The sequence below is a fragment of the Ambystoma mexicanum genome, chromosome 12, assembly GCF_040938575.1.
Source record: "Ambystoma mexicanum isolate Mex_15411 chromosome 12, UKY_AmexF1_1, whole genome shotgun sequence".
NCBI classification, from domain to species: Eukaryota; Metazoa; Chordata; class Amphibia; order Caudata; family Ambystomatidae; genus Ambystoma; species Ambystoma mexicanum.
This window is the reverse complement of record NC_090936.1, coordinates 267,386,069-267,410,236: the sequence shown is the minus strand read 5'-3', so window position 1 is coordinate 267,410,236 and position 24,168 is coordinate 267,386,069. Positions and strand designations below refer to the sequence as shown.

Genomic DNA, 24,168 nt, shown 5'->3' with positions numbered 1-24,168 from the left:
AGATATGGTACAATGGTTACCAGAAAATGATTCAATGCTTATAAATCACATTGTCTCAATAAGCCGATCACGTGACAAACTTCCTTCCACAGTACATTTCATAATATGTAAATCCTGCAACTGAAAAGGAGCCAGTCCAGCTCTTTGTGTTAAGAAAGCATACATATTGGACTGGGTCCGCAATGCTCAACAGGAGGGCGAAATTTCAGAAGAGTGTAGCCCAACAGTGGGATTTGCTGTGTTGATCTTTAACAGGTCAACATAGAAAGGATACAGTGCGTCTCTTTTAGGGCAGCCATCTAACAAAATATCCCATAACTGTCTTTCGCAACGCAAAGGCAGAATTTGCTTGACCTAACTCCCCATTTTCTTTAAGGATTTCATTTCTGTTCTAAAGGTTTATTGTTCTGGAAATGTAAATGCTTAATCTCACAAATAACAAAATTCCCAACTACAATCAGCTTCTGCCCACTTTCACTTACTAACCTAGATCTTTAGTTTCCCCTCAGCAGGCATCAATAAACTTACGGCCCGGAATTGTACCCAACTGCGGGTGACTGGTACAATGAGAAAGACTCGCCTCTGGAAATGAAACCCCTGAATAACCACATGAAAATTTCTCTTTCAATGAAATGTCCTTCCAAAATCATACTCCACTTTGACCCAACAAGACTAATGGCCCTTCTGGGATCAAGTAAGACTATTGAACCTTAATATCCTGAACTGTCCTCTTAGTCCTGCTGTGTCCCAGAATAATCCAACTAGTCCAAAAGCGACAACTCTGCATTACCACTCTTATTCCTCCCAAGATCGGCCTCTTCTGAGTTGTCAAGACTGAGCCCCTCCCATGCAACTACCTCTACATCACAGACTAATCACTAAAACTGATCTTTCCCTCTTTAATATACGCCTTGTCGATGCAATGTCTGCATATAATAGAGCCTCCACCTTTAAGCCCAAAACCTCAGCATTCTTGTTGACCTCATCAGATAAAATGCCATACTCATCTACTGCAATAGAGCATCAAAGTGAGGGGGCAATGTAGCTATGAGAACTCCTACAGCCCTATTCCAACTCTTCCTTGGCAACAAAGGCCATAAATCATTCAAAATAATTCTGCACGACATTAATTTAATACCAGAGCATCACTTTCGTGATAAACCTCATCCTAAGGCCACCAAAGTTGCTGCCATCCATCAATGACCGAAATGGCAAGAGAGGGGAAATAACAGCGCTAACAAACTTCCAAAATCATGATTATAGACTTACAACTGAGAAGAAATCACTGACAATTTGTGACAAGACCAGTAACATGGCCTTGTTAGGAGAGGACGGGATCCCCTCTCAGCCCGTGGTGGGAGCTCTGGCGGGGGGGAATCCAGAGCCAGCCCTACCCTGAGGTGGATGGTGGCAGCAGAGAGGGCCCCAATTCCTGCCCCCACCCCATGTGCTTGCTTGCAGACCCTTATCTCCAGCCTTGTATCATGTATTAGATACTTGCCAGTCTGTCATTTTTTTTCCGAGTGCCTGCAGCCTAGATCGAGAACACAGCCCCATCACTGGGAACAAAATGGCAAAGGAACATGGGAGAGCCGCATGGGATGATCTGGTATGTCTGGTGGACAAGGGTAGTGTCGGAGAAGTCCTGCTTTTGATTCTCTCGGCTGCTTTCAACACTGATCATTCCATTCTGCTCTCTCGTCTCTCCAACGCTGGTCTCTCCGACCGGGTCCTTGATTGGTTCACTTCGTTTTTGTCTGATCGCTCCCAGTCTATTTCTCTTACCCCATTCCGATCTGATTTGGTTACGCTCCTCTGTGGTGTTCCTCGGGGCTCTGCTCTGTCCCCTATTCTCTTTAATATCTATATAAGATCTCTTCTGCTTCTCATCCAGTCGCATGGTTTCCGCTACTATTCTTATGCGGACGACACACAGACCCTCGTCCGCTTCAATCTTACTAAAGCCGAGACTGAAGCATGGCTCAGGAACTGCTTGGAGGATCTGGGGCACTGGATGACTAACTGGCTAAAACTTAATGGCAGTAAGACCAAGGTCCTGGTTGTGGGTACTTCCTTCTCCCCCTACAACTTCCAAGTACATTCAACAACCAAAACATTGTAAACCACTTGCTCAGCCTAAGCAGAGTTCAAGAGAGAGACCCAATAGATCTTTTTCTTTCTGCCATCTGCCTCTAAAAACCCAAAAGACTTCAGTCGACTTTTAGTATGATAAATCCTGCAGAGTCATCACTAATCACCAGTCTAAGATCTCCTCCCATGTGGCCAGGGGCGGCAGCAGCTACTTGATCCTAAACCTGGGGGTGGTACCAGGAGAGAGGATCAAATTGGAGGAGTGGTGACTCCTTTGGGAGAGATGCAGTATTCAACCTTTTCTGAGGATGAGAATCCTATAATTCCCAAATAGCTAATCGCTTGATGTCATTGTTCAAATCCCTTCCATGAAACTACCCAAAGACAATGCTATGGAAAGCTATTTACCCAGCATAATGTGTACTTTGGGAGTTCAGGACGTATATAACATCCTCAAATTATCATGACGCTGTTTTAAATAAAGATCCTAAATCCAATATTCGAACACAAACCTTTTCAACCTTTCCTAACTCTGACAACTCTCAAATTACAAAACAATTCAAACCATATAAATTTCAAAGGACCAAAACCACTATGGACTTCAAGATCCATAATGCCTCTGGTACTGCGTCGAAGAAGAGGGGACCAGAGTTAGTAAAGATTCAACGTGGTAGTGATCAGAATGTGCAGTCTAATTGTTGTAAATGTAAACACCTGAGCAGGACATTTAAATTGAGAAACGCACTACAGTTGAGGAGAGGTGTGAACAATGTAGCTGAAGCAGACCGTAGTGCTGAGGGCACTGTGGAAGCAGTAGGAAGTCCAGCTGATGCAAGAAGCGAAGCTGTATGACCGAACCGAGTGTATGCAGCGGAAGCGGCATCAGAGAGCAAAGGCCAACGGAAAGGGAAGATATGCTCCCATACAGGCAAGCAAAGCCACAGTGTGCGAGGAGAAGTAAAGAGCCACCGAAGTGGTCAGAGCCTCTAAGGTGGAAGAAGCAGCTTGATGAGGATACAGGGACATGGTCAGCAGAGCGGGCAGGACAAGGGAGATCCACCGCCTCAGCTAACTAAGAAGCGGAGATGCCAAACCAGATTGGTGCCTAGACCCAGAGGTGACCCCCTGGGTGCTCCGAGAAGGCTATTTGATAACAAATGACACATTTGAATATCAAACAAAGAAAGTATAACAACGGCGACCAGGCAGTAATTCCCCCTTCATGGGATACCAATTGGGGGAAATCTACAACCCGCATTGCCAACAGCCAAGAGGCTGTACAGAAAGAGAACAGAAGAACCAAGGGCGCAATTCCTCTTTGGTGGGACACCAATTTGGGGAAACCTGTAACCCATACTGCCAAGAATCAAGAAAATATAGAAAGAGGCAGCCATTTGTCAAGCCTACTCAAATGGGATTTGGCAGGGAGAATCTTGGAGCAAACCTTCCCACTAGGAACAATTGTAGTTGTAGGAGTTTTATCCTGGCAGGTGAGTAAACCAGGAAAGGGGCAATAGAAGTTAGTCCTGGCGGGCGAGTGGACCAGGAAAGAAGATGTTTTGAAACAATGGGTTTGCGTCAGAAGCTGTGATAGGAAGAAAGTGTTCCCACTATTATCATTTTGACAAACTGTTGCTTTGCAAGAAGAAATTGTTTGCTATCCTGACAAAAGCATTCAGTTGGAAGAAGGTGTGATGTGCTAATAATGGCGTTATGCTCAAAAGAAAAGACTTTCCTTGGTTTATGAACTTTTATTTGGTGGGAAAAACATTTTTCTTACCAAGAAGGATATTGTGGAAGACTAGGGTTTTGCTTTTTGGAATTAATATTTATGAAAGTGACATTTACTTTCCTGAAGGAAAGGTCGTTTAGGGAAGAAAATAACGTTTGTGTTAAACTGAATAGGACTTCGTTGAACCAGAACTTTTGCACGACTGTATTGAGCCAGGGGAAGGGAACACAACCCTGGTCACTAGGCATACTTTTTAAAGCATATGCGTTTTTGCACTGTGGTGTTCATTGTTAAGATTGCCAAATTTTCCTTATGTTATTTTGCTGGATGCATTAGTGTGAGGGTCAGAAATGTTTTGGACACTAGGTCATATTTCTTATTAGGCAGAGACATCCTTGTTAGGGTAGGTAAAAAAATAGGTGTTTGTCGCACCCCTTTTTATTTAAATAAAATTGCAAACTTTGAGAAATGTATTCCTTTGCGTCAGTCTCGCATTTCTGACCCCTCACAGTTTTTGGCACTCCATCTGCCTAACCTCCTTTGCTAACTGCTTCAACCCGATTAAACACTGGATGCTGACCTCTCTGGTTCACTTTCTAAATGTTTTATTTGCTAGATTTCGGAAGCTGCTAGAATCTGTAAGGAACAAAGTGTTGAAATAAGGGCTTTTATACAGACAACCTGGGCTCCAAATTTATTGAGGTTAAAAAAGAAATACACAGGTCACACACTCCTACTAAATGATATGATAGGTTATTTATAACGCACTTAATACCCAGAGGTTTCTAAGTGTGGACCGGGGATCAAACCCGTGGTGCTCTGTGTAGTCTTGCTTCCAAGGCTAGCACGTTGCCCCTGAGCTATCCTCCCGAGACAATGAAAGCCTTTGCAAAGCTGCCAACACCAATAACAGGTGATGGTTACCTCTCTCAATCTAGGGCAGGCTTCCTATCAGGGTACTTGTCAGAGCCATTCCTGCCCCAGAGGCAGGATGTGCGAGTTGGAGTGGCCCCACAGAATCTTCAACCTATGCCTGGCTAAATGATCAAACTACCACTTTTACTTGCCCCATACATGCTCTGCAAAGTGCTGGCCCGTGTAGTTCCAGGATTCCTAGTGGTGGTAAGAGGGGTAGCAACAGGTAGAACGGATGAGGGACATTTGCACATCCAATGGGCAATCCAGATGCTCTACTTAATACGAACTGAAAGGAACTGTGAAATTGACTAGACCTTTAGTGGGCCGCCATTACCAAACACCAATGGACGAATGTATACAAAGGGGGCAGGGCTAAGCGCTGGTTATATGTTCTCTGATGCTTATAAGATGGCCCATGGACAAAAGGAAACCAGTGGTTGACCCGGGGAACCAGCTGAGGAAGAGAACCAACCAATGGAAGGAGAAGGGGAGGACAAAAAGGGTCTGAAAGATCAAGGCACTGTGGGTTGTTTAGGTGAGGTCAACAGAGAAGGCGGCACAAGAGACCAGGACAAAGGAAGGATGGTGCAGCGGTGCATGGAAGAAGGTTACAGAGAGCATGTGCAAGGTGAGGTATTGATTGGTGAGAGAAAGTGGTACTTGCATGCGAGATAACTTGTAAATTGAGCCATTGTGTAAGGGGGGTCTGAGAGATAGTGCTTTGGAAAGGATACTGGCAGAATGAAAGGAGGGTGACTGGGAGAAAGTGTGGATGGAGTGTAACAGGAGGGTAGGTTAGTGGGGCGTAGTGTTAGTTAATATAGTGGAGAGTAGTGGAAGGAGAGTATAGCAGAGAGTAGTGGAGAGTAGTGAGATGATAGGTACGAAGGAGGAGAGAGAAGTGGAAGGAGAGGGAGTAGTAGTTATAATTTTGTAGTGGAGAGTAGTAGGAGGGGAACATAGTGGGAGGAGTAGTAGAGACTAGAGAGGAGGGTAGAAATGTAGATGAGAACAGAGGGACAGAGAGAGAAGAGAGACAGTGAAGGAAGAGCGTGGAGGGGTGCAGGAAGAATAGAAGGTGAACAAGACCAGGGCAAGGAATATGAGGGTGTGAGAGGGAAGGTGAAGCGGAGCACCTGTTCCAGTCATAAAAATCATTCTTCTTGTTGGAACCCCGAGGAATGGATAGACCTAGGAAATCCTAGAGGGAGACAGCTGGATAAAACATTTGCCTTTTATGCCAGCACAACTTGCCAGTCGGCTGGTAGAAAGTAGGGGCTACCCATCTCTAATGACCATCTTGGGATTGAGTGACAACTGGGCTAGGAAAGAAAAAGCCCTCGGTAGACTAAAGAGAGGGGGCTGGGCCTTGATAAGCCCCTTCTCAAATCTTTCATTAAAAAACCTTGAACTATCTGAGAGTTGGTGTGTCCATGAGGCCATTTGTGACACACCACAGACAATCCTTTCAAAACTTACTTCCAATTAAACTAAAATATTGACTGACTCACTCAGGTGCTCTCCAGCCTTTCCCAGGGTGCCTAAATGGGAAGACCCGAGTGAACAGTATCAAACTCACCCTGATTGACAACACATCTTAGATCCTACTCAATGGAAACTCATCCCCGCTACCTCTATACTGGCAGTGCTAATTAGTCCTCTGTTCAAATCTGTCCACAACCTTGGAGTACAGTTTGACAGGGTTTATTTCAGAAACTCTATGCACTGATCTAATGGAATCTTAGCATTATTTATAAACCAAGAAGAACAATGCACGTTTGATCGCAAAAGAATGTTGACTAGATAAGATAACAGATATGAGTGGAAGCAGTGAGCTACTTACAATGGGGTGAGTTTGAGTGACATTCTGACCAGATTGTGCTGGAGAGTAAGTGGACAGCCCATGGGGACCATACATGGGTGAATTTAAACAGAGTAAGGGCAATTAACATTAGACATTTTTAAGTGCAGGTAGGCGGTATGGTCAGCTATGTTAGGGATGTGACTATCTAGGAAGAAGTGTTGAGTGGAGGCAGAGAAAGTGAGTGGCAAAGGCACGTTAAAGGCAAGGGGTAAGATGTTGGCTCAAAGGCAGATGAGAAGTAGGTTAAGAGAATAACTTTTTATACTAACAGACGAGTGTTTGGCAATCTGTTGAGTCTCACAATAACTCACACATTGCTGAGCCATCAAATAAGTAGGGCTTGTCAGAATAGGTTTTCAGGACAGGACATCACTTTTAACAATGGCTGAGCAATTCCCCATGCCACTTCAGCCAACAAGGAGAGCGACACAAAGGGATGTTGCCCTTGCCATAGGATTAGGGTGCCCATTACTAAATTAAAAGGAATTCCATGTTATTAGTTTAAACATCATGCCAAGGTAGGCGAATTCTTAAAAGAGCTGTGCGTAGAATATTACTGCGTGCACAAGGAGGTACTCTGAATATTATGAGTACGAGAGAGAATTACATTTATTGAATTATTTTAAGATGACAGTGTGTTCTTCGCCATGGGGATGAGCCACATTGCAAATCAAATATATTGTGACTCAGAACTTAATCAGCCAAGACCTGGAATAAGGCAAAACCTTTTAGAGAGGGCCCAAAATAGCCCAATAGGGTTGTGATGAAGCTCCTTGCCAGAGAACGCTAGTGGACGGTGGGTCTCTAAGGAGGTTAGGTGGCACCACAACATGGTGGTTCTCCAAATTGTGGTTCAGACCCATCCAGTCCCAGAGAATTACAATTCTCAAGCTTCCTACTCCAATTCACCACACTTGACAACCATTCCACAAGAGGGATGCTCGAAGGAGTGGCCAAAGCCCTATGAAACCTCAAAGGCTCTGTATTAGCAGGTACTAGAGGAAGTAAATGGAGCTCATTGGATGTTGGCTGACAAGAAGAAAAGAAGTTGGAGAAGGAGCTAAAGGCAGGAAACTGGAGCAGATCACCAGTAACTTGGGGAGAGCAGGATATGAGGTTGGAGTACAGACCCAAAGGACTGGGCTAAGGAGATAAAATTAGGCTCCAAGGAAGAACCTGAAGGCTGGGTAAGGGCAGACTGAAAAGGTGGGGAGCTCAGAGACCCAGTGGGCTGGGAGAAGATGGACACAGGCGGCTGTGGAAAGGATTGGCCATTGGTTGTCAGAAATGTGGAAGAAGTTAAAAAGTGATGCAGAGTAGGCGAGCATGTATTGAAGGAAGTTAAGTAAAGAGAACCTCGAAGGTGGAAACAAGGTGAGAAAGAAGTGAAGGGAGAAGGTGCGGTGGGGACTATTATAGGTCTAGGAGAGGGGGCATTAGAGCAAGGAATGGTGCAGAGATTTGTTAAAACAGAGGTTGTTGATCCCAAGATTAAAGGGTACACACAAGAAGATAAATGATAGAGAGCAAAAATGTGTGAAAGCAAGATTCAAGGCGAGACACTTGGTAGGAGAGGGCATTTGGAGCAGGCAGATGGAGGTGCTCACTAATTTGCTGTTTTGCTGACACCTGGGTAGGCTTTGACAGAGTGGACCGATCCATTTATGAGGCACGCATGTAATGCAGGGGATTAAGAAAAAAATGTTAACCTCAAACTACACCCTTAAACATGGACTAATGTTGGGTGAGAGGTAGAGTGCATATTATATAAAGGAATTTAAAGGTTTGCAATATAGATGAGTGCTGGTACCCATATCATCAATGTAGGTCTGTATAACGTCCTTAGCTCACCTATAAGTGGTCAAGGGATTTCCTAACATGTTACCAACAGGGAAAGCAGTGTCATGATTCATATATGACGATATGGTACAGATGCTATTATAGGAAAACTCAGCTACATGCTTGAGGAAAGTACTCTACTTGTATTAAGCTGCACATTAATATCGGCACGATATACATTTCAGCCTTCCTTTGAGAGAAAGCATGCTACAAGGTTTATCCGATTACTGGATAATACACTTAGCATGGTCCCCAAATATTACTACTTGGGCAAGGTTTTTCTTCTCTTCCTGCAATGAAATTGTCATTGATGTTAATAGCAATACATGTTATTACAGTTATTAATTTGCTTCTATGCTTTAAAATAAAATACTGAGGCAACCCATTTTAGAATACTTTAGTAGGTAACATGTTTTCTAAGTATTTAATTGGACATACAAATCGCCACAAATTGAAAGTAGCTTTACAATATTTTAAAATCACATTAGACATGTCCCCCCCCAATGTTTCTAACAATTTCTGTTTTCCATCATATTAGTTTACAAAACTGTGAGGAATCCAAACCTAATGCATATAACGGTACAGAGAGAAAAAAGGCAAATAAATGGCAAACTTAATACCACCGGATGAATTTAAGACACCTGAGACAGGGAATTCAGTGGAACAGATTTTATGATAAACTGAACAAGTTTGATTAGTCATTGCTAGACATAAAAGAAAAACACCAAAATCAATGTCCAACACATTAATACTCAAAATAAAAAAACAGCCTAACTAAATCTACAATTAGAAACATTTTGGGAATAACTATTGAGGGTGGAATCTGGAGAACATGAATTTGGTGAAGATGAATTTTTAAAAGGATTTAATTTAACTGAAGGGCATCGTCCCAAAACAATGAACAAAGCATATGGTTATGCACTTAATACTAAACTTAAACCAACCCTTTCTGTTTGCTGTGTAAGACACTGTTAAAGTATTGCTGTAATGTTACTATTGCTTTGCCGTTCTACTTCACAAAGTGTGTCTTTTGTCAATAATGCATTGCCTTATAGTAATTCTCACACAATACATTTTTGGTGGAGTTTGTGAAAGTACAGCATTTCTAAGTGATGTCACGAGGTGACAGGGTTCAAGTATGCATGACAAGACCCACTTTACGAGAAATAGCATTTAATTGTGGATGAGTTTACAGGATAACACAAAATAATAAAAGCAGGGCTTGAAATTGCTGGGTGTTTGGAGCTATTTAACTCTTGGATAGAATCTGTGAGAGCCTGGTGAGCTTCACACCAACAGCTGCCATGAGCTACTATTGGCTTCCCAAGCTAACTGGTGCTGTACAAATATGCCCAGCTGACATTAACAATGTTTTTGAGACTGGGCGTGTTTTTAATCTTATCCCTAGTGTGACGTCGACTGTACCCATGATCCCACATGCATCAAGGTCCCTCAGATTATTTGTTTCTGACAAGAGGGAGTGGAGTGTAAGCGTGAAGAGTAGGTAGTGATCATGAGGTGTGTAAAATATCTGTTTTTCCGAAGAACCTTCAACTCCAAGAGAGGACGAAGGGTGCAAAGGGTGCGCACATATGAATCTAAGCAGATACAAGCATCAGAAACACGATAACGTTAAGTAATGTATGCCTTGTGAGGCTTGTGGATCTGCTTAGAATCACATGCTTTGCATAGATTAGCGAGCAGTACTTGGAAAAGGTGATGGGTTGTTTGAAGGTAGTGCTACAAATAGATGTTTAACACCGCTTGTCCCACCTTTGTATCACCCTTGGAATGTGTGTCTAGGAAGTAATGTTGGGTGAACGTGTGAACTGCACTCCAGGTGGCAGCTTTGCAATAAGGTATCTAAGGGCACATTTGCTATGAAAGCTAGAGTTGTCCCTGTACCTCCAGTTGAGTGCTATAGACTTGAATGGAAACATTCTCTTAGCAAGAGAATAGCAAAGTTGGATGCAGTTGACAATCCGTTTGGAAATTGCTAATTTAGAGATCGGGTCACCTTCTCTTCCTGTGGCTATGGATACAAAAAAAACAGTCTTTCTTTTCTGGTGGCTTTAGTCTTTTGTAGGTAATACATGACAGTCCTTTGTACATCTAGTGTATGAAGGCTTTTTTCTGCTGTGTTTGTAGGGTGTTGAAAAAATGCAGGAAGTTCTATGGACTGGTTCACATGGAATGCTGAGATAAATTTTGGTGAAAAACATGGGTGTGTGTGAAATAATACCATGGTCTTTGTGGAAATCAATAAAGGGATCTTGCACTGATAGTGCTTGCAGTTCACTGACACATCTGATAGATTTAATAGTTACACGAAAAGCTGTCTTGTACGTCAGATTTTTAAGACTGGATTTGTGCATAGGCTCGAAGGGGGCACCCATGAGCCTTGTAAGTACAATATTTAGGTCCCAGCCAGGAGTAGGATTAGAAATTGAAGGGCATAATTTCTTGACACCTTCCATGAAAGTTTTAACTAAAGGCTCTTTCCACTACAAAACATTGCTCTGTGAAGTGGTGTATGCTAATAGAGCAGCTAGGTGTACTTTTAAAGAGTTAAAGACTAACCCCGAGTAACAGATAGTACATTGTGTACTATATTTGACACAGTGGATTGAGTGAACGTGCCTCTAAGAATTTTCATACATCTTTGGTCTTGGTTTAAGTGACCAAATTCTATAACCTCAGGAGTCAGGCTGCTAGGTTCAATGTCGGACGATCCCTAGATTCAGTGACATGTTGGCTGGACACAGTAGTTTCATGGGAGGACACATGGACATCATCTCCAGGTGCGAGAACCATGTTTGTCGTGCCCACATAGGAGCCATCAGGATGAGTGTTACTTGTTCCCGGTGTAACTTGTGAACTATTTTGTTGAGAAGGTGTGTTGGAGGGGAAAAACATACGCACATTTCCCAGAACAATTCATTATAAGTGCGTTTCCTTTGGAACATTTCTGGGAAACCTCTATGCATAGTCTAGGCATTGTGCATTCTCTGGAGTAGCGAAGAGGTATATTTCTAGGCACTCTGAATCTGAGAAGACAATGTGTAGCACATCTGTGTTTAATTGCTTCTCGTGTTCGTAGGGTAGCAGCGCACTTCTGCTTAGTACATCTGCCAGTGAAATGAGTTCACCTGGAAAAATGTTCTGCTAGGAGAAACATGTAGTGTTTTAGTGCCCACAGCCAAAGGTTCTGCGCTTGTTTGGACAGCCCTGGAGAATGTCCACCGACCCCCCATTGGTTTAGATAAAGCATAGCTGTGGTGCTGTCTGTTAGCATGAGGACTGTCTTGTGCACTGTGTCTTGAATTCTTAAAGTGCTGGATGTGCTTGACGTTCCTGACGTGCTTTGAAGACCGCTAGCAGTTCCAGAAGGTTGATATGGTTCTTGGTTAATGCCTGTGTCTACACCCTGTGTGCAGTGTGGCGGAGAAAGTTAGATCCCCACCCTGTTAGGGAAGCATCCGTCTTAAGAGTGGCTTTGATTGCTGATGTGTTGAAAGGTTTTCCCTTTACCAGGTTGTCCTTTGACCACCATTGTGGTGATTGAATTAGAGGTTGCCAAACCACCACTAGATCGTCCCACATACTGCTTGCTTTCAACCATTCTTTCGCTAACCATTCTTGCATTGGACGCATGCGCAGTCAGGCGTATGGCACTAGAGAAATGCAGGAAGCCACCATCATTCCCAGAAGGTGCAGCCTTTCGCACGGTTACTTGACGAGAGGCTACATACAGAGGAGTTTGGAACAGCATGTTTTGGACCCTTTTGCTGGAGAGGAAGACCAGTTTGTCGTTTGTTTTGATTAGTGGCCCTATACATTGTTTTACTGGGTTTGGCACTAGACTTGACTTTTTCTCATTTAAGGATAATCCTAATTGGAACAGTAGGTTGACTGTTAGCTGGTTGTTCTGCAGACCCATTTGAGGTGCGTCTCCTCTTATCAGCCAGTCGTCTAAGTAAGGGTACACCCTGGGGGCTGAGGCTATGCCGAATTGTAACACTTTGAATGGGTAGTGCTTGCCCCCTACTTTGAATCTTAGGTACTTTTCGTGCGCTGGCAACATTGAAATATGAAAGTATGCATCTTTCATGTTCAATATTGCCATGTAGTCTTGTTTTAGCAGGGGAATTACCTCCTGCAGTAGACATCCTGAATTTTTGAGGCTTGACATACGTGTTTGCAGGGCGCAGGTCCAGCACTGGGCGCACTGTTAAATCTTTCTTTGGAATAAGGAAGTCTGCTTAATACATAACTTGATTTTCCTCTGGTGGTGGCACCAGCTCTATTGCTTTTTTCTATTAGTGTTAGAATCTCCTCTTGTACGATAAGGTTTAAGTTACTTACCTGTAACTATTGTTCTCCAGCATGGGTACTACCCTTGATTCGTGGAAAGTCAGGTACAGCTGCTCGCAAGATTAGGCCTGGATATCACCTACACGTCCGACAGAGGTGATGGCCACAAGGAAAGCCATCTTCCATCAGAGAAACTTGAGTGGGGACTGATGCATTGGCTCTAAGTCAGCCCCCATGAGTCTCGTCAGAACCACATTGAGTTCCCACGCTGCGGCAGGAGCTTTAACCTGCAGGAAAGATCAGAAAAGTCCTTTAAGAAACTCCCTGACAAGTCTATGGGACCAGAGCAAGGATCCTCCTGGGGATCAGGTTTAATGGCAGATAGCTGCCAGATGCACCTTGATGGAGGCGTGTGCCAGACCAGCCTTTGCCAAGGATAGCAAGTATGGAGCCTAATCTTCTGCGACAGGCACCACGTAGCAAAACGCTTCCACTTATGGCCGTAGCACTTTAAGGTCGACGCCGCCCTGGCCTTGGTGAGCACCTCCCTGCAGTCCGCTGGTAACTCATAACCTCCAAACTCTAAGGCTGCAGGAGACAAGCCTCCAGGTTCAGAGATCCTGGGTCGTGATGAAGGATTGCGTCTCCCTCTCTGTTGAGAAGATCCGGAACCACCGGCAACTAGACTGGAGGTGCAGCTGACAGGCTGAGAAGGTCTTGGTACCGAATCTGCCTCAGCCACGCCGGGGCGATGAGTATCATCTTGCATTGGCACTGTCCAAGTGTGTTGACTCATAGCAGGAGAGGGAATGTTTACAGAAACAGTCCTACTCACGGAAAGGAGAATGCCCCCCCCACCCCAAGCTCCTCGGCTGGGGGAACCAGACAGCGAACATCTGGCATTTGGAGTTTGTTGCCGTCACAAACAGATTGATCTGGTGTCTGCCCTGTTCGGTGAACAAGTGGTCCACCTGATCCTGATGAAGCTCCCACTCGTGGCTGGAGCGGAGTTCCCTGCTGAAGGAGTCTGCGATGGTGTTCTCGACTCCAGCCAGGTGAAGAGTGACGAGGAACATCCCCTGTCCGACGGCACAGTGTCAAGTCCTGGGCCTCCTTGGAGAGCACCGGGGATCGAGTGCCCCCTGCTTGCTGATGTAGAAGATGGTGGTGGTGTTGTCGGTGAAGATCCTCACCACCTTGCCTTTCAGAGATGGCAGGAACGACTTGAGGGCCCAGAACACCGCCCGTAGCTCCAGGATGTTGATAAGGAGATCCTTCTCCCCGGCAGCCAAAGGCCTCTTGCGTGCAGACATCTGGTGTGCGCTCCCCAACCTTCCAGGGAGGCGTCCGTGGTGACTGTCTCCTGGTATTGGGGGTGAGGGGGTTTGAAATCCATGTGCCTTGGGCAATGTGGGAGTGGATCTCTTCCTCCCCACCACTCTACCACTCTTTGGAACTCCTTGTTGAGAAGGATCTTGTCCGTGAAACTTCCAGACACCTGTATCCAACGGGCATTCAGGAATTCTTATATGGGTCGCATCTGCAATCTGCGGAGGCGAACAAGGTCGATGCAGGATGACATCAAGCCCAGTAATAAGTTGATGGCCAGCACTGGGGCTGTCTTTGTCGACGATAGCCATTGCACATTTCCTTGAATGGATCAAAGTCTCTCTTCCGAGGGAGACGCCAGGCAAGACACTGTTGAGTCTGGCGCCTAGGAACAGCACGTTCTGTGATGGTGTTAAGCAGGACTTGGGAGAGTTGATGGAGAATCCCAGATCCATTAATAGTCAGCCAGTTGCATTCATGTGCTTGTCAGCCAGTTCCCGTGAGCGGGCGCAAATCAGCCAGTTTTCCAGGTACGGGGATACATGTATGCCCTGTAGACGTAGATGGGCGCCACAGGTGTCGGGCACTTCGTGAATACTCTTGGGGTCAACTTCAAGCCGAATGGTAGGCCCTTGAACTGGTATTGCTGTCCCTGCACCAAGAAAAGTAGACATTTCCGATGTTACTTGTGAAACGGGGATGTGGAAATATGCGTCCTCCAGGTTCAATGACCTCAAGAAGTTTCCTTTTTCTAATTGGCCGAGTACGTGCTGCAACATGATTGTCCTGAATTTCTGGGACTTGCAATATTTGTTCAGACGTCGCAGGTCCAGCCCCCTGTTTTCTTTCTGACTGGAAATTATCTGGAATAAACTCCAGAGCCCAGGAGCTGTAGGGGAACAGCTCTATCGCCGCTTACCGCATGGCACGTACCTCTTCCAGCAACTGAGGGGTGTGCTGCTCCTTCCCGGGAACCGGCAAATACGAGGACACCTGCGTTGGAACTCCAAGGTGTGCCCCTGGGTGAGAGCATCCAGCACCCATCTATCGGTGGTGATCTTTCTCCACTTGCTGGCGAATCCCGTCATCTGGCCTCCTACTCGGGTGCATGAGTGGGGGCCCGACTTCTTGGCCAGTTCAGGCTTGCTTGGGTGCCAGCATACTGCCCTGCGGTTGGTGGTGACGCTGTCCTCAACTACCATAGGCCTGGGAGCGGCCTCTGTAGGCTTTTTGCATTGAGGATCAGGAAGACTGACTGTACGACGTGCAGGACCCTTTCGATGACCTGCTCAGTTTTCCTGTGGAGGAGCGAAAAGATGATGAGCAGTGCTGTTGGAGTGCTGAGGGAGCGGGCCATCTCCGTATCCACTATAATGGCATGGCGGGACTCGTCAACTGCCTTTCCAAACAGATTTTTCCATTTGAAGGGCATATCCAGCACCTTCGCTTGGACCACTTGACAGAAGTTAGTGGCCTTCATCCATCCCTGCCAACGAAGGGAGACACTGTTCCCCATTTGCCGGAACCCTGTGTCTGTGATGTCCACTGCCACTGTGATGGCGTGGTCCGATGCCACTTCTCCTTCACGGAAGAGGGCGAGGGCCTCCATCCTCTTATCATTGAGGAAGTACTCCAGGATCGGTACTAGTTTGTACCACAACTCCCTGACATACCTGGCTAGGGTAGCCAGTGCGTTGGCTGCCTTGATTGTGGATGCAATGGTGTAAATCGCCTTCTTCCCTATGGTGTCCATCCTTTTCCCCTCACTGTCTGGAGGGACCGAAGAGGACACCATTTAGTCCGGCGATGGTTGCGATCTCAGGCATTTGGGTGCGGAGTCCGGCACCTTATACTTCTTTTCCAGTCTATCCCACTTGGCTAGAGCTATGGAAGCGTTCTTCATGAGGGCTATGCCCTCTTCCCATGTATCATCCATAAAAGGCATCGCTATGATCGTCTTCCTCTTGGCCTCTCGTCTTCGATTTCTTCTTGGTTTCTTCGGGCACCAGCTGGAAAAGCTCAGAGGCCCTGGCAATCATGGAGTGGAACGAACCCACCTTGTCCGTTGGGGAAACCCTATGCAGGGCATCCAAATGCGGTGACTCACCCTCCGCTGCGACAATGTCTTCGTCGCCATCCATCATCGTGGCCGTATCCATTGCAGTACTAGTGTTTGGGTCTGCTGGGGGAGTTGGGTCCAGACGCAGTGGAGGAGGTTGATATGGTGTTGTCAGATGACGCTACCTCTTCTTTGGCGGAGGCTGACCAGGGACGTGGGGGACCACAGGTACAGGTGCCGGAGGCATTTTCAGCTGGATATTGGATACCAAGGTGTGGAGAGTCGACAGAATATCCAACGAAATGTCCCATGGCTGAGAAGGCCAAACAAGGAAACTAGGCGATGCGCCGTCGTCGCTGTACACCTAATCATCGTCCTCGTGAACCACATGAATGGACTCCTGATCTCTGAAGTCTTTGGATGAGACCTCCATTGCTTGGGAGATTACCTGGGAGGGTTGTTTTGGGGTCTCCTCGCCCCCCCCTTTTTGTTCCTCCTTTAAGGTTCTGAACCGGGCCTGTGCCAGTATCTTTACCCCTTCTGGCGTACCTGCAGACTTTGCCAAAGACGGGGTCATGCTGTGGGGGCAGGCACACTTTCTGCATCATGGGGTCCGCCCTTTTAGGGTCAGCGCCCTTAGCTGCTGTGGTAGTAGTAGACATCAACAAAGTCGCTGATGAGATCTTTGCCGGTTGAGCCTGCGTGGGCTGCGCAGCCGCCTTCTCCTCTGTCCGCGGCTTCTCAGATTTCTCCTGTAGCTTAGCCGGGGGAGATGCCTTCCTCTTTAAAGAGGAGCTTGATGGTAGGCTGGCAATGGAGGCGAAGGGTGATGCTGATGCACCCTCGCCACTTGGGTCCCGCTTCCGCGGCAAAACCCAATGGACTCGAACTTGCAGATCTTGGCCCTATCTTGGGCCCTCACGGATGAGGCACCCTCAAAGGACTTAGAAGACTGCTCACCGGACCGGCCGGTCCTGGACGAGGCATGACCCTGCTCTGAGCACGGGTCAGAGGCCTTGGTGTTAAGCCATGCCGCCAGCCTACTATGCCTGTACTTTGTCATTTCTTTTAGAGAAACTGAGGCATCTCTCACACTCTACCTCCGTATGGTCCAGGTGTAGGCAGTAGAGGCATTGTAGGTGCTTGTCCTCTGCAAACACATTCCGTAGCCTGCATTTGTCACAGGGGCTGAAGAGGGACCTTCCCACCTTCTCCTCCGTCATGGCCGGAGGGCGCCAAGTAGGCCAAAGATATGCATGTTGAATAATGCTGTTTGAGTTTCGGGGTTAAACGCATAATCACAGAGCTACAAGTGTCTTTTTTTAGAAGGGTTCCTTCAGCAATGACTCTCCCTGAGGTGTCGGCTGAGTCCAGGAAATGTAAGAATATTTTGCGCCACTTGCTTCCCCTCTGTGGAGATTTTAAGCAGATGTGACAAAGCAGGTTCCAGCACTTAGTCCAGGGTTTTGAGCACTTCATCCCATTGAGTGTTGTGGTACCTTGCAAGCAGTGTTGTATTGTTTGCAATCCTGGTCATATAGGCGGCCTCGGTGGTAATGCGTTGGCCTAAAGTGTATAAGCATTTCCAATCTTTGTTAAGGGGTGCTTCTGAAGTAAGGAATGGAACAATAGCTCTCTTTCTGGTAGTGGTGATTACTAAGAGTCAGGTTTCACATGTCACTGAATGTATATGCTATCTGAATGCAAGGGTTTGAATATTTTTTCAACATTCGGGTTCACCGCCCTTGTGAGTGAGGGTGTAGAAAGGGACGGAGTGATTCTCTTTTTAATAGACTGCAGCAAAGGAATGGCATGGCATGGCTTACTGGCTTCTTTTCATTACGAATTCCCTTCACAAAATCAGTGCTATCAGGAACTGTTTCTTCAGTGAGGATGTGGAAATGGTGAGCAGCCTTTTTTAAGCAGGGACGTCCTTTCACCAAAATGACAGGGGTAGCGGAAGGGACAACACACGACCCTTGACCCCCCTGATGACATCACAGGAAGTGATGTCATTTGACCCCCACCCCGAAGTGATATCATGGGAAGCGACGGAACACAACCTTTCACCCGTTGACAAAATAGGAAGTGGCATCACATAGCATTGTACACTACGACAAATATGGTTACGATATCACTATAATGTGATGTACATTTCATACAAGAATGGATCGCCATATGTATCATTAAGATCAGTGTGTATAGGCCCATATTACCAAATTACTGTGAATGCAAGCAGACGCCCATGACCAAATGGTAATGATGTGTTATTATATAGCACTTACGCTTAAGCGCTTTATATAGAAACGATATACACACAATATCACCCAACCTGTGTTGGTACTCATTTATCGACATCAGAAGGATGAAAGACTGAGTTGACGCGTTTATGAACAGACTAAATCAGTGACTAACCCCCTGAAGTGCACCTGAAATAAACCTTTCGTGAGTCTAGCAATCAATGTATAGAATTCCAGAAAGACACATTATTTGGTATTCCTATTCTTACTTATTTAGGGCCAGTGCTGAAAGTGTTAGACTTGTGGCACTCCTGTTCTTATTTTTCTTCTTTTTTTTAAGGGGCATGAACAAGAAAGCCAGCTACTCCAGAAGTAAAGGGTCACATGGTGCTGGCCACAGCCCAGGAGCTTGCATTACAAAACAAAAAAATAAAAAATATATATATTTTTTTTAAAGGTCGCAATGGAGACCACAGAGGTCGCAATTGCGACCTCTGGCGACCCCTAAATGACATCCCTGCTTTTAAGTAAGTTGTTGTACAACAACTGATCATCTATAGGGGATGTATGACTATCAGGTGCTGTAACATCCGGAGTCTCAATGATTGGGACATCTGGGCAATCTGGATTGTCTAGGTATAAATAGTCAAGGTCCTGACGAGGGTTGTCTTAGTCTACATAACAGAAGTCTTGATCTGGTTGATTATCCTGCTGTTGTGAGTCATGGGAGGCATCCATGAATTTAAGAGTGGGCGATGGAGGGAGCCGGTGTTGACCTGTCTCTAATGGCTGAGACAACTCTAGGTCTTATATTTAGTCATGAAATTGCCAAAAGAAGAAACGTTGTCCACAGTATCTTCAAAGCGCTATTTTTGTCCAAGCCCCTGTTTTAGCGGTCTCTGCTAGGGGGAATACACCAGCTTCAGGGTCTTTCCTTGGTCCTTTCTTCTGAGGTTATTGGGATAGAGGGGAATGGGCCTCCTCATACTGGTGTGCCTCTTCAGAGGCAGCAGAAGTGTGTATTTTAAAGCTACGGGACTTGTGTTTTTTTCCATCGAAAAGTGACTTCAATTTTTGTTGATGCCTCAGAAACATTTGCAGTGTGTGATTTAAGCACGCCTGTAGTTGCCTCTTTATCTTTGTCATCTTACAGTAAACACGGTTGCGGAACTGAAGCTGGCAATTTCGGCACTTGGACGGTAGACCTCGAAGCGCCTGCCACCGGTGGGCAGCCTTCTTTTAATGGCTCCAGTGAAGAACGGCCTGGCAGTATGGGGTTGGGCGTGTGCACGTGTGCATCCTTATCGCCAAAGGCTCTCCCCATAGCAGAACTCTGTGACTGCCTTTCAGAGCTGGGGACTGACGCGCAGGAGACTTATGGTTCCCTTGTGGTGTATTCAGGCTCCGGACTGGAGCCTTCGCTGCCCTGGCCTTCCAGATGAGACTCAAAGAGACCGGCAGTGATTTCTGACTCTGTCATCATGACATGTGCCGCCCACCACTGCGTTCAATGCTCCTCTAGGGTTTTGGGCCTAAAGTGTTTACAGGATGCGCAGCGGGCCTCTTGGTGTTAGCAAGGAAGGCAGTGGTTACACACTCAGAGTGTCTTCCACGGATATTTTCTGTTGCAATTTGAACAGAATTTAAATGGAGTTCGCTCCATGGTTTAGGGAAATATTAAGGGCAGCAAGAGAGAAGTAGGAAATGGAGGTATGCATTCTTTTTAAGAAAAGGATCAGTCCCCCCACTCTCCCTAGTGCTAGGCCAAAGCCTGTTGCCAGAACAATCCTCTGTTTCAGTCATCGAGTTGGTCTTCCATCGAGATCTAGCGTTGAGCGGTAACTGTCGAATGATGAATAAAGTGTTAACTGAAAAGTAGCATAGCTACAGGACTCTGCGAGAAACGTGTCTGACCATGATGGTGGAAAGAAATAATATGAGACCCTGACGTGTGCGGGATCATGGATACAGTCGACGTCACACTAGGGATGATATTACAAATACTGCCAGTCGACATCCCTTTCCGAACTTCAAAAACGTCATGTGCACATCTAGGCACCCACCATTAGATGTGGGCCTATGCAAAGCTTGTGATTCTAGGCAGATCCATAAGCCTTAGACATATATATACTCAATGAAAACCCCTGAAATTCAACGCTTTGGGGAACTCGGGAACGGCTAAACTCAGCGCATTCCCGTTGATCACCCCTATAATACTATATCCCCCATAATGCCATTTTATATGGCATTGTGAATCCCTTCTCTTGTAATAAATATGTCCTCTTGGGCTTTGCAACACAAACATGCAAAGTTAAGACAGTCCCGAGTTCCCCAATGCATTGAATTTCAGGTTTTTTTTTGCAATACGCTTTTACCTTAACTGATCATTAACTAAAGTTTTTTCATTGAATTTCAAGGGTTTTGCTATTCCATAGATTGCTTCTGCACCTGCCTTCGGCCGTGCCCACAGTATATCTTAGAACACTGCCAGAACACTAACCATGGCCTTTGGCCAAGGCCAGTGGGCATAGCCTTCGGTCGCACCAACTGTCCATTTAAAAAAACTATCAGAACAGTAGCCAGGGTCTTTAGGCCCTCTTTCTTAAAACGTTTTCCATCAATGACTCCCGTTGGGGAATTTGGTTCTGGAGCTTCAGGCCCTGCAAGCTGAGAAGGAGATCTGTAAGTATTTCCCCTGTGACTGGTCCTCTGCTACACAAGGAAGTTGAATAAGGGAACCAACCGATAAATATCGCCTGCCCACCATCCACTGGTTTTGGAAGGCACCTGGTCCCTGGAGCCACCCATCAACTGGTCCCAGAGCCAGGCAGGGGACTAACATAATATAATGCAAAAAATGCCTTTGGGATTGAATCACAATTTCAGTCAGATGCAGTAGGGATAATATATTTTGCCTATGGAATTCTGCAACAATGATTAGTAATTATTTTATAAGTGTTTTATTTAGATTATATTTCTTGAAGGGCACATTCACATTAAATGTTCAATTTCTTGGCAGGTGCCCATCTGGTAGAATTTGCATCTTGATTTTTCAGTATTTTAGCATGGCTCTTACAGACATTAATCTGGCCAACAAATATATCAATACACAGAGAAAAAGAACATTATGGGAACAGAAGAGAAGATTTTGATTTATACTCACCATTTTCTCTTGAAGATTAGTTATTGCTCATAAGTCAGGCATCCAAAGAAGATCAAAGTAAATAATGACCATTTTAGGAGAGAAGAAATAATGCATTAGTAAAGGTATGAAGCCCATACTAAGGAATAAGTGAACCTCACAACTCAGGATAATTAACATTCTTCTAACATTTGGTAACGAAATCAAGGTAGAGAAATAAAGACATTTCTTGAACACAAAAATGTTTCTCATGCAAAACAAAAAGCACAACAGAGTGATACAGAGGTCAAGCCTTTTATAGTATATTTGCTCGATGTTTTAAGAATACAGATTGGATTGCCATTACATACATTGTCAATAGTGCCCATTTTGAAAATCTGAACATACAAAATATTAAAAAATAACTGATTTCTACACTTATTTATTAGAATTATAATATAGGTCCACACATACAAACAAACATGTCAAATCTTGATTACATATAAGAATCCTCTGATAAGTTAGTGGGTTAGGGCTAAACCCTATTCTAAAAACAGAAACTCCCAACTTTTTCCAACAAGAGACGCTGCGATTTATTTGTGCGCGAGTTATTGAAATTACCATCATTTTCTCAAATGTATGGCAGCGGTATTGGGAGAGAACAACCAGTCAATATGTTTCTGCCACTCCAAGTGCTTTCTTGTATCAAAAACAGGACATGGTTAACCCTTTTATTTTTTTACTTTAACTGTTTTTTTAAATGCCAATAAGAAAATGTCAATATTAAAAAAACATTTAAACAAACATCAATATGAAAACCAGTATACAATTAATCAAAACATATTGATTTCTTAAATTAAAGACTGTTTGAATGTAAAACACTTGCTAGTCAGGTTTCTAGTCCATAATGTGGCAGCTTACATGGTTAGCTCATGCATCCTTACCAGTGTCTGAATAGAGCAAAAAAGCATCCAAACAAACGGATATAATTTTTGCAAGGAATGTGTAATGAGTTTCGAGGACTGTGCATAAATATCACTATATTGTCTTAATATAATTAACATTTAATTACTTTAAAAGGAATATCTTGGACAAACAGTAATGTATAATGAACTTTCCCGTTGGGCTAGAGGTCTATAGAAATGTATTTACTTTGTCATCATAACCTTTATATCTAGAAATATACACAGCTCTCTGCTAATATTGTGTTCGAGTCGAGTTTGCATACCAAGATCAATGATCTATTTGTCTTCTAACTGCAAGGCCGGGCATTTTAAGCTTTTGTTACAGTACATATGGATCAGTGCTAAAATTCAAATTGCAGTAAAGGATGAAGCCAGTACCACTGAACAGGTTCCCTGAAGCGCCAAAGCCTCTCCTAGCTAGACTTTCCTTGTGTTTAGGGAAGGGTGCGAAACAAGGTACAACAAAACATGGTCTTGAAAATATACTAGTGTTGTCTGAAGAGAATTCTATGTATTACAGAAGCTAGCTTGAACGTTCTATGGGCATGGATAGGGCGCAAAAGTAGAGTTTTGCTTACACTAGATATGTGCTCAGCTTTCCAGCTGCCCCAAAATAGTCTTACTGTAGCATCCCCTGTTAACTAACTGCACCTCCCCTGTCTGGGATACAGGCTACTGCAGTAAAGCAATATAGAGTTGGAAAATGCAGCTAAAACGCAATCCCCATCTATTTTGGAGATTAAAATTGGTTCTCTGCCCAATTCCCCAAAATCTTTTTAGAGGCGCTGAAGCATCCCCTTCACTTGAGGAGCCCAAAACAGGTGCATCCAATTCTCAAAGTGTACCTGAATATGTGCATCATTGATAATCGGGCATAGCTTGAGATGGTGGTTGTTCCGGTGAAGGCTTCACCATGACAAATTTATTTACTCCACACTACTACTACTCTCACTCTGCCCAAACCTTCTCCCACAGTCACTCTCCTTTCATTTTCCCAGTCACCTTTTTTATTCAATCTCTACTCTGTCAACACTACTCTCTCTCACTCACTGTTATGCTTGAACTAAAATGGCGCTGGTGCGCAGTGTATTCTGCGAGCGCTTGGAGCCATGATGGATATTTACTTCATGCCGCAGTGAAAAGCTGCACACATTTTGCTGAGCGTTAGATTCACAGTGCTGAAAAAACATGCTTTCCAAACCTGGTATGCGGTCAAGGACATTTCTGCTGGGAATGCTAACTTTGTTATGGTTTGTTACTGTTCTCCGTGGAGCGTGTTTTTAGAGGAGGGAGGCACTCTGCTCCTTGAGGGTGGCTGTCGATTGACCTAGCTGGCAACCGACGGCTGCTCATCAACTGCGTAAGTGCCATTTCCAGAAGGTTCGAGAACTGCCACCCCTTTTCGGAGTGTGTATATATGCGGAAACCCGGAGGCGGTCAGGTGAGACTTCAGCAGGAGGAGGACGCTTACGTCCGGCATTCCTGTGAGCTGTGGTGCTCTCGACCTGGCAGTTCCCGGGGTCTTCCAGCCGCTTCTGGGCGAGATGAGGAATCCAGTTACGCTCACGGTGATGTATTTCCTTTTAAATTCTTTGCTTCTTCTGTGATTTATGTCCATGTTATTTCTGTGAGTTATTTCCATGTTATCAGTGGTTGCTTCTAAACTTTGACTAAATAGCCGTATAAGTGCTGATTA

At 45.0% G+C, this 24,168-nt stretch overlaps 1 protein-coding gene across 16 annotated transcripts in view; it reads right to left on the bottom strand.

Moving 5' to 3' along the window:
• Window positions 1-24,168, bottom strand: part of PLEKHA5 (pleckstrin homology domain containing A5) — a 1,790,419-nt gene that overhangs the window by 730,994 nt on the left and 1,035,257 nt on the right. The window contains exon 1 of one of the 16 annotated variants that reach the window (XM_069628412.1): window positions 21,550-21,655. The exons of the other annotated variants lie outside the window; for them this stretch is intronic. Within the exon in view, the coding sequence (XP_069484513.1) occupies window positions 21,550-21,552 (3 nt within the window). The 5' untranslated portion in view covers window positions 21,553-21,655. Of the gene's footprint in view, window positions 1-21,549; window positions 21,656-24,168 lie in introns of those variants that run through there. 16 annotated transcript variants of the gene reach the window in all.